At 33.4% G+C, this 12770-nt stretch overlaps 1 protein-coding gene and 1 long non-coding RNA gene across 4 annotated transcripts in view; both read right to left on the bottom strand.

Moving 5' to 3' along the window:
- Nucleotides 1-9360, bottom strand: part of LOC131664157 (hepatocyte nuclear factor 4-alpha) — a 900667-nt gene extending 891307 nt beyond the window's left edge. For both annotated transcript variants that reach the window (XM_058935049.1, XM_058935050.1), the window contains exon 1: nt 9063-9360. In XM_058935049.1, coding sequence (XP_058791032.1) covers nt 9063-9087 — 25 coding nt within the window. In that variant the 5' untranslated portion in view covers nt 9088-9360. The remainder of the gene's footprint in view (nt 1-9062) is intronic.
- A 2020-nt stretch (nt 9361-11380) lies between these two features.
- Nucleotides 11381-12446, bottom strand: LOC131664161 (uncharacterized). 2 transcript variants are annotated; one of them, XR_009301922.1, is made up of 4 exons: nt 12331-12446; nt 11935-12075; nt 11622-11851; nt 11381-11545 (listed from the first exon to the last, which is right to left on the bottom strand). It is a non-coding gene; the product is annotated as an uncharacterized LOC131664161 (long non-coding RNA). The 2 variants fall into 2 exon arrangements; XR_009301921.1 differs by having other exon boundaries at nt 11381-11851.
- Between the last annotated feature and the right edge of the window lie 324 nt (nt 12447-12770).

Below are 12770 nucleotides of genomic sequence, written 5' to 3'. Positions count from 1 at the left end.
GGTAGCGATGACTGCCGGTGGAAGGTCATTTTCGATGCTACTCATAGGGCATCTCAATGGTTCATTTCGATCCACAGCATCAGTAGCAACATTCATCTAAAAAATAATATTTAAAAAAAAATTTAGTTATTAAATAAAAAAATGTATTTATCTATAATAAATAATCTTACCTTAAGAAATTTCTTCTTTGGTGGAAGAGATGTAAACGCTGCTAACGGAACATCTTTTACACATCTTTTTTTGGCTGCTTTTACGGCTGTCGTTTCGTTCGCAGCCCTCGCAGCCTTTTCGGCTGCAGCCTTTGCAGCCGTCGCCGTCTTCTCAGCCGCAGCTTTAGCAGCCCTTTCAGCCCTTTCAGCTGCATATTTTGCAGCCTTTGCTGTTCTTTCAGCCGCGGCCCTTTCGAGCTCAGCGGCCTTCTCGCTTGCGGCCCTTTCAGTTGCAGCTTTTTCGGCTGCAGCTCTTTCGGCTGCAGCTCTTTCGGCGGCAGCTCTTTCGACCGCAGCTCTTTCAGCCACAGCTCTCTCGACTGCAGCCATTTCTATTCTCTGAACATCGCTCTGTAACTAAGAAAACAATATATATACTTATTTAAAAATACTTATTTAAATATAATTATTTATATACATACCTTTATGACTACTGTTAATATCTGTTGAATATGTCGCCTATGCGACGGCTCCGTCACGATTATATTTAGCTGAAAAGCAAAAATAAAAAGATTAAAAATAAATTTATTTAATATTATATAAAAAATACTTACCACTCTTAAAATGGCAATCATTAAGCAATAAAATATGCTAGTTGGTAAACTAGCTAGCAGGATCGGAGGAGTTTGAAAAAATAAAAAATTTATTATAAAAACTGTCTTAAATAATTAATAGAATATATAGATAAAAATACTTACATTAACCATGAAATTAATCATGGCATTTATTGTACTTATTATTTGTACACTATCCATTTTAATTTTTTATAAAAAGCAAAGAATAGTTACTAAAAAATATTAAATGCTTCGTCGATGTATACTTCTTGAGCACTACCGAACGATTGACTCCGGAAAAGATTTTCGAAAAAATCAGGATGATTCCTACTCTCCAAAAGAAACTCTAGACAAATTGATAAAAATCTTTAAAGGAAGAAGAACATTGATTTCGCTTTAGACGCTCAGCATGTTGGAGGATGTTAACGCAACTAAACAAGGCTAACTCAAAAACCTTATCTCTAAGGCAAAAAAAAAGCAATAAAATGACTAACAGACAATTCATCATTAAGATTACTCTATCTCCAATCACCTGCTGCGTACATACTTTCGAACGCATCTTCATTGAAAAAGGAACATCGAATGCGTTTTAACCCTTAGCATGAGGTAAAGCGTTATTGGAGAAAGTGCAAGCTGGTGTGGGTGGTCAAAAGTTTCCTAAATTATACAGGGTGGCCCATTTTAAGTGATCCACTCAGATATCTAGATTGGAGTGAGTTTTATCGAAAAAAGTTTCAGACAAAAGTTACTCAACTTTGAGGGGGCCATGTTTCTATGACCTTGGATTTGACCTTGGAGGTCATGTTCAAGGTCATTTCAAGGTCAACTTTGTTTTTTTAAATAGGAACCCCCATTTTTGACCCCGGATTCGGAAAGAGCGGGAAATTTTACGTCCAAAACGGTATTTTAAAATTTTTTTTCATGGCCTTGAGAAGGTCGATTTAAGGTCAAATGCTTGAAAAACTGCATAAAAGCGTTTTTTTAATTTTTAAGATATCGAAAAATGACCTCTACAAAATTTGTTCAGAACAGAGTGGGCCACCCAATGCACCAAAAACCTTTGACCTTTAACCTCATTTTCAAGGTCATTTCAAGGTCGAAGTGTTGTTTGTAATGGAAATCCCTCTTTTTAACCCCGGATACGCACATAGCGCGAAATCCGACGTTTGGATAAGGTATTGTGTTGAGTTTCGCGCTATGTGCGAATCCGGGGTCAAAAAGAGGGGTTTCCATTACAAAAAACACTTCGACCTTGAAATGACCTTCAAAATGAGGTTAAAGGTCAAAGGTTTTTGGTGCATTGGGTGGCCCACTCTATTCTGAACAAATTTTGTAGAGGTCATTTTTCGATATCTTAAAAATTAAAAAAACGCTTTTAGGCAGTTTTTCAAGTATTTGACCTTAAATCGACCTTCTCTAGGCCATGAAAAAAAATTTAAAAATACCGTTTTGGACGTAAAATTTCCCGCTCTTTGCGAATCCGGGGTCAAAAATGGGGGTTCCTATTTAAAAAAACAAAGTTGACCTTGAAATGACCTTGAACATGACCTCTAAGGTCAAATCCAAGGTCATAGAAACATGGCCCCCTCAAAGTTGAGTAACTTTTGTCTGAAACTTTTTTCGATAAAACTCACTCCAATCTAAATATCTGAGTGGATCACTTAAAATGGGCCACCCTGTATGTGTGGCCCTGAAAAAGGATAGTGCACGCTGCTAGAACGCATCTTCATTTAAAAAAGGATTTGCTGGTTATGCTTTAGACTCTTAGCAACGACTTCTACAGCAACCTACCTTAACAACCTCTGTAGGTGGGTGGGAGAGTGGGTGAAGTCAAAGGTACATCAAATGCCTTTTAGACACTCAGCATGGGGTCTCACTCTGTCGAAGGGGCCCCATAGCGCCCTACTATCGAAGGAGAGCGAGAGAGAGGGATAGAAAGAGAGAGAGAGAGAGAGAGAGAGAAAGAACAGCATCCTCACTATACGGAGTACGCGCCTAGCAAGCTAGAGACGCTACCCCCTCTCCGAGGGTCCACACTCAGCCAGCATAAGCATATAGTTTACCAAACACCCTACCGACTTCTACATCATCCTACCTTAACAACCTCTGTGGGTGGGTGGGCGGGAGGGTGAAGCGCCCTACTATCGAAGGAGAGCGAGAGAGAGGGATAGAGAGAGAGAGAGAGAGAGAGAGAACAGCATCCTCACTATACGGAGTACGCGCCTAGCAAGCTAGAGACGCTACCCCCTCTCCGAGGGTCCACACTCAGCCAGCATAAGCATATAGTTTACCAAACACCCTACCGACTTCTACAGCATCCTACTTTAACAACCTCTGTGGGTGGGGGGGTGGGTGGGTGGGTGAAGCGCCCTACTATCGAAGGGGGGGGGGGACTGGCCCCCTCGAAGGGCCCACTGGCACGCGGGAGGTGTCGAACGAACATCAAATGCAACACTCGGCATGGGGTCTCACCTTATCGCGATTAAAAGGTGTCACTACCTTCACACCTTCATCGGGCGGCTCCTTTGTGTCCCAGAACATACACGTATCCTTATACATTGGCGGCGCGCGCGAGGTATCAAACCAACATCAAATGCCCCTTAACACTCAGCATGGGGCCCACTGGCACGCGGAAGGTGTCAAAGGTACATCAAATCCCTTTTAGACACTCATCATGGGGTCTGACCATAAATCAAAAGGTGTCACTACCTTCACACCTTCATCGGGCGGCTCCTTTGTGTCCCAGAACATACATTGCTTATCTACTCCACGCCACTAGTCAACTAAGGAACGGGGAGAACCGTCCCTCCCCCCCCGGCTACTGATCTGTCAGTCGAGGTGCCCCTGCGACGCCACCTCGATATACCCGCTTCTGAGCCACACCTGACTAGCCAAACAAGCTGCAGTCGTGGGTGGCCTGAGAAAAACCACCCGTTGTCCCTTCTCTCTTTCGTTCGGTATTCTAGGTCTCGAACGAACCCGTATATAAGATTTTGCGCTCCCACTCTCCTCTCTCATAGGTGATAGCCCGCGCGAAATCGGCATACGACGGCGACTTCAGTTGGAGGAAGGAGACAACGGGGAAACCACCCGACAATCACAGCGACCAGGACCCGACAACCGATGTTGCAGCGCTACCTGCCCTCCTAACGCGAGGACACGGTAGCTGGCGCCCAATTCAATCAAATAAGAGCTGCACACACATCATCGGCTAACTGCGCCGCTGGCGGCAGTCGAGACCGGAAAAATTGTGTCTACCATTCATTTATTTTTCCCCTCCCTCTCCCCTCGTCGCACTTTATATTTCATTATTTTCAATTAATCCTAAATAATTATAACAAATTAATTTTAAATTATACCAAATAATTGTATAAGAATATAGTTTTATATACAATCATATATACAATAATAATCTTACCTGAACTCTGATAAATTGTTTTTGTTTTATAATGCCAGTTTACGAAATTATCCACTATCACGCCGTAATCCAATTCCAAGTTGTACGCAATGAAAGAAAATCTGAACTTGCAGCAATGTTTACTATAAGGCTATTGGTTAAAATATAACTTGAACTATATTAGTCATAGTTTAGCCACTATAAATATATATGTGCGTATGGACGTACTTCTAGCACTAAGAATTCGTTGATGACTTTCTCACAGAAAACAATTTCTCAAACTGTCATAACGTTGCATGGGCATTTGCACGGATTTTGGTTTTCACAACACTTACTGCACCTTTGTTCTCTATCGTTGTAGTAGGGAGGCCAGCCAACCAATGACCTTGCAGAGTGAGAGTGACAGCATGTGCGTCTAATCATGCTATCTCTCTCTACATGCAGTAAATTTCAACATTGCCTCTCAGAAAGCGCATAGTATGGCAACAGAGATTGAAGCTACTAAACAATGTGAAATTGTCAAAGGTGAAATAGTTTTCTACTAAAATATTACTTTCGTTTGGTGCGCGTGTTTTCATTTCGGTTTTTTGTGTCTGATAAAATATATTGTATCGCACGGACAATTTTATAGACTGTGGTAAAACATTTTTACTTGAAAATGTTGAACGACATGAATCGGTGATTCGTAGCTTACTACTAAGATGAAAATACTAACATTAGTGATGTAAAATCCACGGAGAAGGCTCTTGAAAATGCCGAAGTGGGTGTTGTGCCAGATTATTGGATCGACGAAGAAAGACTTGTAGTGAAACTTCCTCCATTTACGGCTGATCAGCAATTGAATAAATTTTCATTCAAAAGGATCAAGCCGGGAACATTAGATAATTGGGAAGAGTACCCTATTTTAGAAATTAGATGAGATACAGATGAGTTTTTAAATTTTCTTTATAAATAAAACGCTCTTCAAGAAAATATGTTAAATTTAGATTAGCCATTAAATTAGTCATCTACTAAACAGTCGAATACAACAAAGTTATTCAATATTTAAAATGTTTTTACTTAAAATATATTGATCAATTTTAAATAGTTTAAATCAATAGTTTAAATCAAACCATGCTTTTGACAACTTATCACAAAGGTTGAAAAGGCTCGTTCCGGATATAGAGACTAGAACTTCGTTCTTCAGTTGATTATATATTGTAACAGGGTAGCTATCCGTTTATTTAATTATGCGCTCGATCGCATCGAAGAGCGCGCCGGATTATCTACACGTTCAAATTTAAAAATTGGAGAGCAGGAGGGAACGGGTGTCAGTCAACCAACTTTCTGCTAACACAAAATAATAATATCAGAATTACGGTTAATATCACATGCGAGATCGTTTAATTCCTCTAAAGTCTACAATGTATTCGGCCCGCGTGTTTATGTTTACAAAACGCGCGCGCGACAATAACATGCAGTGTCGGATCGCTCGCCGCTCTTTGTTCGCCGAGTTACTATATGTACCATTCTTATTGAGTACGAGAGATTAGTTAATATCAATTCTACTACAATCGCGAAATTAAGCTGGCCAGCTTACCTTATTAGCAGTAGCACGGAGAACGAGAGTAAAGGTTCGCACTCTAGTTGCGGGAAAGTCTGTCTTTTATGACCAAGCGGTTCTCGCTTTCGATTTCGCCCTCGATGGCGAAACCTCACACTCGCACACGCTCACACGCACTCGGCTCCGTCAGGCGAAGGCACAGCTTCTCTCTCTCTCCTAATTAACTCGTCTCGACACTCAGGAAAACTCAAGAAAAACTCTCTTTGTCACTATCTGCAGCGGTGTGCTCAGGTTCTGAGTTTCAACTCCCTGGCTGGAGATATCGATAGCTAATCCTCGACTAGTTCATTTTCATACGCGCGCGTTCCGTCCCGTCGCGTGCCGAATTCCCTCATTACATTTACCTCAACCGGTAAGTGCTGCCTTCGCAGGTAGCCTCATGGTTGGGCTGTTAGCGCTAATAAGACGTTTGCCGTCACAACTTGTATTACTGTAGCGATGTATACACTGTAAACATATTTCTTTTTCTTATTTAATGATTAAGTTACAGATATTAATTCATAACTATACATTTAATTTCACGAGAATCAAGCAATGTCTCGTCTTCGAGCTTTAATTATTATATAGAAAAGTATATAACATTTTTTATTGAAGTAATTTTAAATTACACTTTATATGTAAGTTTGAAAAAAACGATTGTAATTATGCTATCATTTATAAAACGATGTATAATGGATAATTTAATAAAGAATTAACTTATAATTTCATGCATATAATAATATTAAACAAAATATAATTATGTAGGAAAATGACGTCGTCATTGTCCAAAATGAAACTAATAGCAATCGATGACGTCATTATTCTAATATTTAAATCAATGGGAATATTATGTTGTCATGCTTATCAATAACGTCATCCCTTTACTAATGAAAGTGAATAAAAAAATATTTTTCAAAAAGACGTCACTTTATGGAAAAAAAATTTACAAAAAGACGTTATTTTTCGAGAAATAAAAAGTTGAAAAAGTTTTAAAAAATGACGTAATTTTTTTAGACAAAAAGCAATGAAAAATGTTGTTATAAAAGGACGTCATTTTCTGGGGAAAAGCGGCCAAAAGGTTTATAAAAACGACGTCATTTTCGAAGACAGAGCGGTATCGAGTTTTATAAACTGATGTCATTTTCTTGACCAAAACCCACCGACAAAAGTTTTTAAAAAATGACGTCATTTTTTGGGGAATTCAGCAAAAGGGTTTATAAAAAAGACGTCATTTGCGAAGACAGAGGGTATCGAGTTTTATAAACTGACGTCATTTTCTTGGCCAAAACCCACCGACAAAAGTTTTAATAAAATGACGTCTTTTGTCACGGGGGAAAGTGATGAAAACAATTTTTTATAAATGACGTCATAAGTGTTCCAATTTATGACATCAAATCACGTCATTTTTGACGTCATTGAAAGACGTCAGGAAAATACGTCATTATTTTCAATAGGGCATACGAACAAATTTGACAAGTTTCCAAAACAAAGCGTTATATTTGTGTTCCTAACTAGGTTATAATTTATTTATTTATTAACTATTACAATTATCAAATTGTAAAATAAATGTATATTAATAAAGCAAATTGAAATAAAAAATTTTATTTTCCAAACATTGTCTATTTTTGTCGTGTTACCAAAGCAGTGACAAATCAAACACTTCTGTTTATTAAAAATTCTTATAAAATCTTAATTTCTTAGATAAGATTTTAGATGAGAGTAATCCCAGATCATTATATAAATTTTTTAAGATATGACGTGAGAATCATTTCGACCCATTTCAATTCATTTCTTGTGGTAAATCTTTCGCTAGAGTAGGTTACGTATCATTTTTATACATTTCTCATGTTGGATCTTGCATAACAACAGGTTCCAACATAAGAAATAGGGAATAAAAATATTCTTGAAGATCTAACGATATTTCTTGCATTAGAAATGACGAAAGAATTTAAAATAGTAGTGCTATCAAACTATTAAAAACTTTAGATTAAATTTTGATATATGAAAATAGTCTTCTGCAATTAATTATAATATATAAGTTATGTAGCAAAAATATTTTCATATTTTATAGAAAAAATAGATGTTATTTTAAGTATTAAGGAAGTTATAGCGGTAATACGGTAGTCAAAACAAAAACTGTCTTGCACTTGACTTCCGTGGTGCCTGATGTTGCAACACCGCGACATTTGATGTGAGTGTACATGGACGCATACACACACCTGCGTCAGCGTATATAGGACTTACTGTGATATTAAACTATACTAATTATTTATATTCATTTCAACTGAAACCTATATTAATTTACTATTATTATTACTTATTATTATATATGAAATCAATTTTTTGAATATATGTATTACGTTCAAAGCAAATTGAGCAGACCATTAGTCAAGCATGCGCCTTAGTTTTTAAATGGTATACTATAATTCACCTGAAAACGTATACGGACAGTTAAGTGTTGCCATGTCTACTACGTAGACTCTAAATATTGCTATTTTTGTAGATTTATTTATTTATCCCTTAATTAACAAGCAACCTTCGAAATATTAAATACTATAAAAATATTTGTCAGATATTTTTCAAGTTTTAAAAAAATTTTTCAATGATATTTAACTGTCAATTATTCTGTGATAAGTAATTGATCACAAGAAAAAAGTAGTTTTCGATAAGAGTATGTGTGAAATCATGAAAAATATTTATTAAAATATCTTAGCTTAGTAATAACCTCGAGTCTTTAAAATTTTACTGACTCATTTATACACGTTTAACTACGTTTCAAGTTTCATATTTTTCTGACCGTTAATTTACTTTACGCTAGAACTCCTTTAATTCAAGTATTAAATCAATTTTTCATGATAAAAGCATTGAATTAATATTGTCAGTTTTATACTAATTTAAAAAATCGAAAGATCACTTTTGAATATTTTATTAAAATTTTTTCATGTGTATTGTAGAGATACATTTGACTATATATACCGAAAAATAAAAAAAAATATTTCTTTATTTACTGAGTTAACGTAAAATGGTGTATAAAGAAACTATTTGGTTATTTTATTGAAGATGTGACTATTTATTTAACAGAAAATATTGCGTGTATATAGATGACAATGTTTATACATACGATGAAATAAAGCAATTGTTATTTATTTAAGGTTGTTGATGATGAATTAATAGTCAACTTTATATTCATTTATTACTTTATTACTTCATTATTTTTGCAACTGAGTTGAGATCAAGGAATGTTACATATTGAATTTCAACTTCCATATAACAATAATAATATAATTATGCAATATTAGGATACAGTAAATGATACATACTTAGATTATTTTTAGTTTTCCTCATGCTTTGTGTATTAGAAAGATTTACTTTGACATTGAAAAATTCTATTGGATAGAGAAAGAAGGCACTCGTGTATAAAGCGAAATTGAAACTTAGTTCACAATAGTTTTTATCAAACACGAGTACTTGGAAATGATTCAAAATGTAATTGCTAAATTCTCGTCAATTAAAAAATCTGCAACTACTTATTTCTAGAAATAAAAATGTTTAAACTTTTTATGAAGTGAAATATATATCAAAAGTTTTTGAAATAAATGAATATAATGATTCACTCAACATAATAACAGCTGTTACTTGTGAATGGTAAGGAATGATAAATCAAGATAATCATCTGATATCTGGAAAGATGACTTTATAACAACTCTAAGTTCAATCGAATGTACTTATTCCCATAACGCACATACGAAAAGAATTTCCTATGCTTTATCTTTGCTGTTAAATAAAGATTGTACAAAATTGTACTTCTAATAAATACTATTCAAAATAAAGAACCTACAGCCATTGGCCAGATTTTATAAAAAATATATGAGATGAAATTTTTACTGACTAAAACAATGGAGGAGTGATTTATACTAAATCGTATTTCCTTTTATTATAATATTTCTACCTTGGCATGGAATTACCAATAAGTACTATTAGATTTTGCCTTTTCTTTGAAAAGTATGTATGTGAGGGAAACTCCATTTCATGTATCAAAAGAAAGGATAAGTTTTTTTGATTTACTCAATGAGACAAGCAGATAAATATTATTTATATTTATCTAAATGTATTTCCGTTCTGCTACTACAGAAGATCTATTCATTCCTCTTTAAGATAATTCATATTTAAGGGTCATTGATCATACTTAATAAAATAATAAATAATGAAATATAACTATTTTCAATAAACTTCATTAATCTTAATAATATTTAATTAAATAACATTTAGTTAAATAATATTTAGAGTGAAAACAAATTCGATAATTATTTATTATATTGTACATAATAAATTTGAATAAACTATTAAAGCCATATTGATTTGAGGATATTTTATTGAATCTTTTTTTTAGAAATTTTAATATGTATATGATACAATAATAACATTTAATGAAAATATATCTTAAACATTTTAGTATATATTTCAATAAATGATACATAAAAGTATTCTTAATCAGATTTATTGATTGGTGATTTATAAATTTTTATGGTAGTACATCAATACCTTAATAGCACATGCATATTCTTTTGAATAACATTTTGTAGATTTATAATGATCTGCTTTGCTCGGTTGTATACTTTACTCTAATATACACTGTGCTTTTATTGATGCACTTCTTGTAAACAATGTGCATTCTAAATTTTTTCCATTTGGAGTAAAGCAGTTAATTACGGATTATTAACAAATACTTAAGATGTAGTTGAAAAATTATAAATTTGTTTGTTTATACAGTTATGTTACACACATATAAAAAACCATATTTAAAAGAAAAAGAAAAAATTTTTCAAGTCGAAGCTCACATTATTTTTAAAAGTAAACTGATGTTTGACCGTACCGGATCTTAAAGGAAATTATTTTTAGTTTTACGGTTGATTATTTCTTCAATTCATATTACCGGCTCTATAAAAGCCCTTAGTAATCCGTTAAAGCAAGAATTAAACAAAAAATACTTTTTAAGTACTTTGTCATTGTTTAAAATAAAAGTTAATAACTTTTAAAATAAATTATTATTTATTGTTGTAATTATTTGGAAACCTCAAGACGTTACCCTATCTAAAAAGTTCATTATGATCCTGCTCGGATTTTGTCCGGATTTTGTCCAGAATCAGAGCTCAGAATTCGAGAAAAATTTAAGCAGATTCAGAACCAACACAGAACAACAAAGTCAATTAATAATAAAGCTGAAAATAATATACGGAAATAATTAATAAAGAAAATAGATATATAAAGTTGTTGTTAAAATTAATTATGTATTACAAGGATTATTATTTTTATACTGAAATTATAATTTTGTACCAAATGTAGTTTGTTCTTCAATAAAATATAAGCACATTTTTCATAGTTCAAAGAGTCATCAAAACTTAAAATACCTTAAAGTACCAGTTATATCGTAAATTTTAAAGATAAAGTGTTCTATTTAATATATGATATTAAGGAATACAAACTAGTACTATTTCTCATATCACTTTGACATAATATATGGAAGGAAAAATAAATCAAATGTTGTGAATTGTTGAATTTTAATATTAACAGAAAACAAATGTCTTTTATTACCAAAAAATTCTAAAATCAACATTCTAAAAAAGCTATCGTTGACAATCTTTCCAATTTTTTCTCTTTTATTTTTTTTTCTTCATATTGTTTAATTGTATAACTTATTTTTTCTCCAAGATAAGAGACTCTAATTTTTTTAAAATGTCTTGCAAATTATACTTTTCCAGCCAATCTTCACGGTAGTTGGCCAAAAGCCAATGTTTCACACATTCTACAAAGTAAAAAAAATTATTTTCATTGTAAAATAATGGTATAAATTGTAATTATAAATAATATTGAACGAATACTAAAATATTTTCATGATAAATAGCTTTCATTTTTTAGAAGTAACTTTTGTTCTGGGTTCTCCTGTCACGGATTTCATGTAAAAATCTTTTATTTCAATGAATTTGTTAACAATTTTTTTTTCTCACACAGATCATCACATATAAACTTGCAGATTGCAAGATTTCTTTATGTCTTTCCAAGATTTTCTCGTAATAGAGCAGTTGAATCAGATATGTATTATCTGATTGTTCTGTAAAAGAAAAATATATTAAGATACTTCATATCTAATACGAGTATGTGTATTTGAATAAAGAATTATAAATTTTGTCATACCATTTCATTTTCTGAATTGTGATCAAACCATCCCGCGTCAAAATGAAAACGTTTGGGCGAAATTTGAATTGAGTTTTCGTTTAAATCAAGTTTCTCCAAACTTTGGAGATGAAACTATCCCAAACTTGGGACAAATTTCATCTGGAAAATATTTTTATTCGCACGAAGCTTGGGAAAACTTTATATAATATTTTACAAAGTTTGATGAGAAATTCCCTTATATTTTTAATTTCTTATTATTGATATTAAATTATTGCACATTTTTATCAAGTTTTTCTAAACTTTACACATGGCTTTTCTTGCATTACAAACTTTGTATTAGTTTGTCTGAACTTTATATGAAGTTTTACCAAACTTCATAGTACTTTTTTATGACCTTTTTATAAACTTTCTTACCTAGAAACAAGTTACGAGAACAAATTACATTATTTTTTCTCCTTTTTTCAATGCTTCCATTCATATTCCAGTCAATATTAGTAATGTTGCTATGTTTATTCTGACCCGGAAATGAGACATCCGAATGGGAGCTGGCCCCATGACGTCATGATACGATGGAAGTTAGCCCATGATAACGGTGACGTCAGGATACGATGATGGGTGCTAGCGATAAATTGATAGCGGGTGTTAATTTGACAATTAATAATGCTCGCGTGATGGATGCGATAACATAGCATAGCATGAGTATATAGGGGCCTATAAGTCTAGAGGAGCTAGCGTAAGCACACCCCTCCCCACCCACACAGCATGAATTAATTCTAAAATAATTCAAAATTAATTCATGAAATAATATAATTATTTTAGAATTAATTCAATGAATTAATTCTGTATTAATTTTA

This window comes from Phymastichus coffea, unplaced genomic scaffold (assembly GCF_024137745.1).
Source record: "Phymastichus coffea isolate CEN01 unplaced genomic scaffold, Cenicafe_Pcof_1.1 PCOF00041, whole genome shotgun sequence".
Classification (NCBI taxonomy): Eukaryota; Metazoa; Arthropoda; class Insecta; order Hymenoptera; family Eulophidae; genus Phymastichus; species Phymastichus coffea.
The sequence above is the reverse complement of the archived record's forward strand: the minus strand, read 5'-3'. Positions and strand labels throughout refer to the sequence as shown.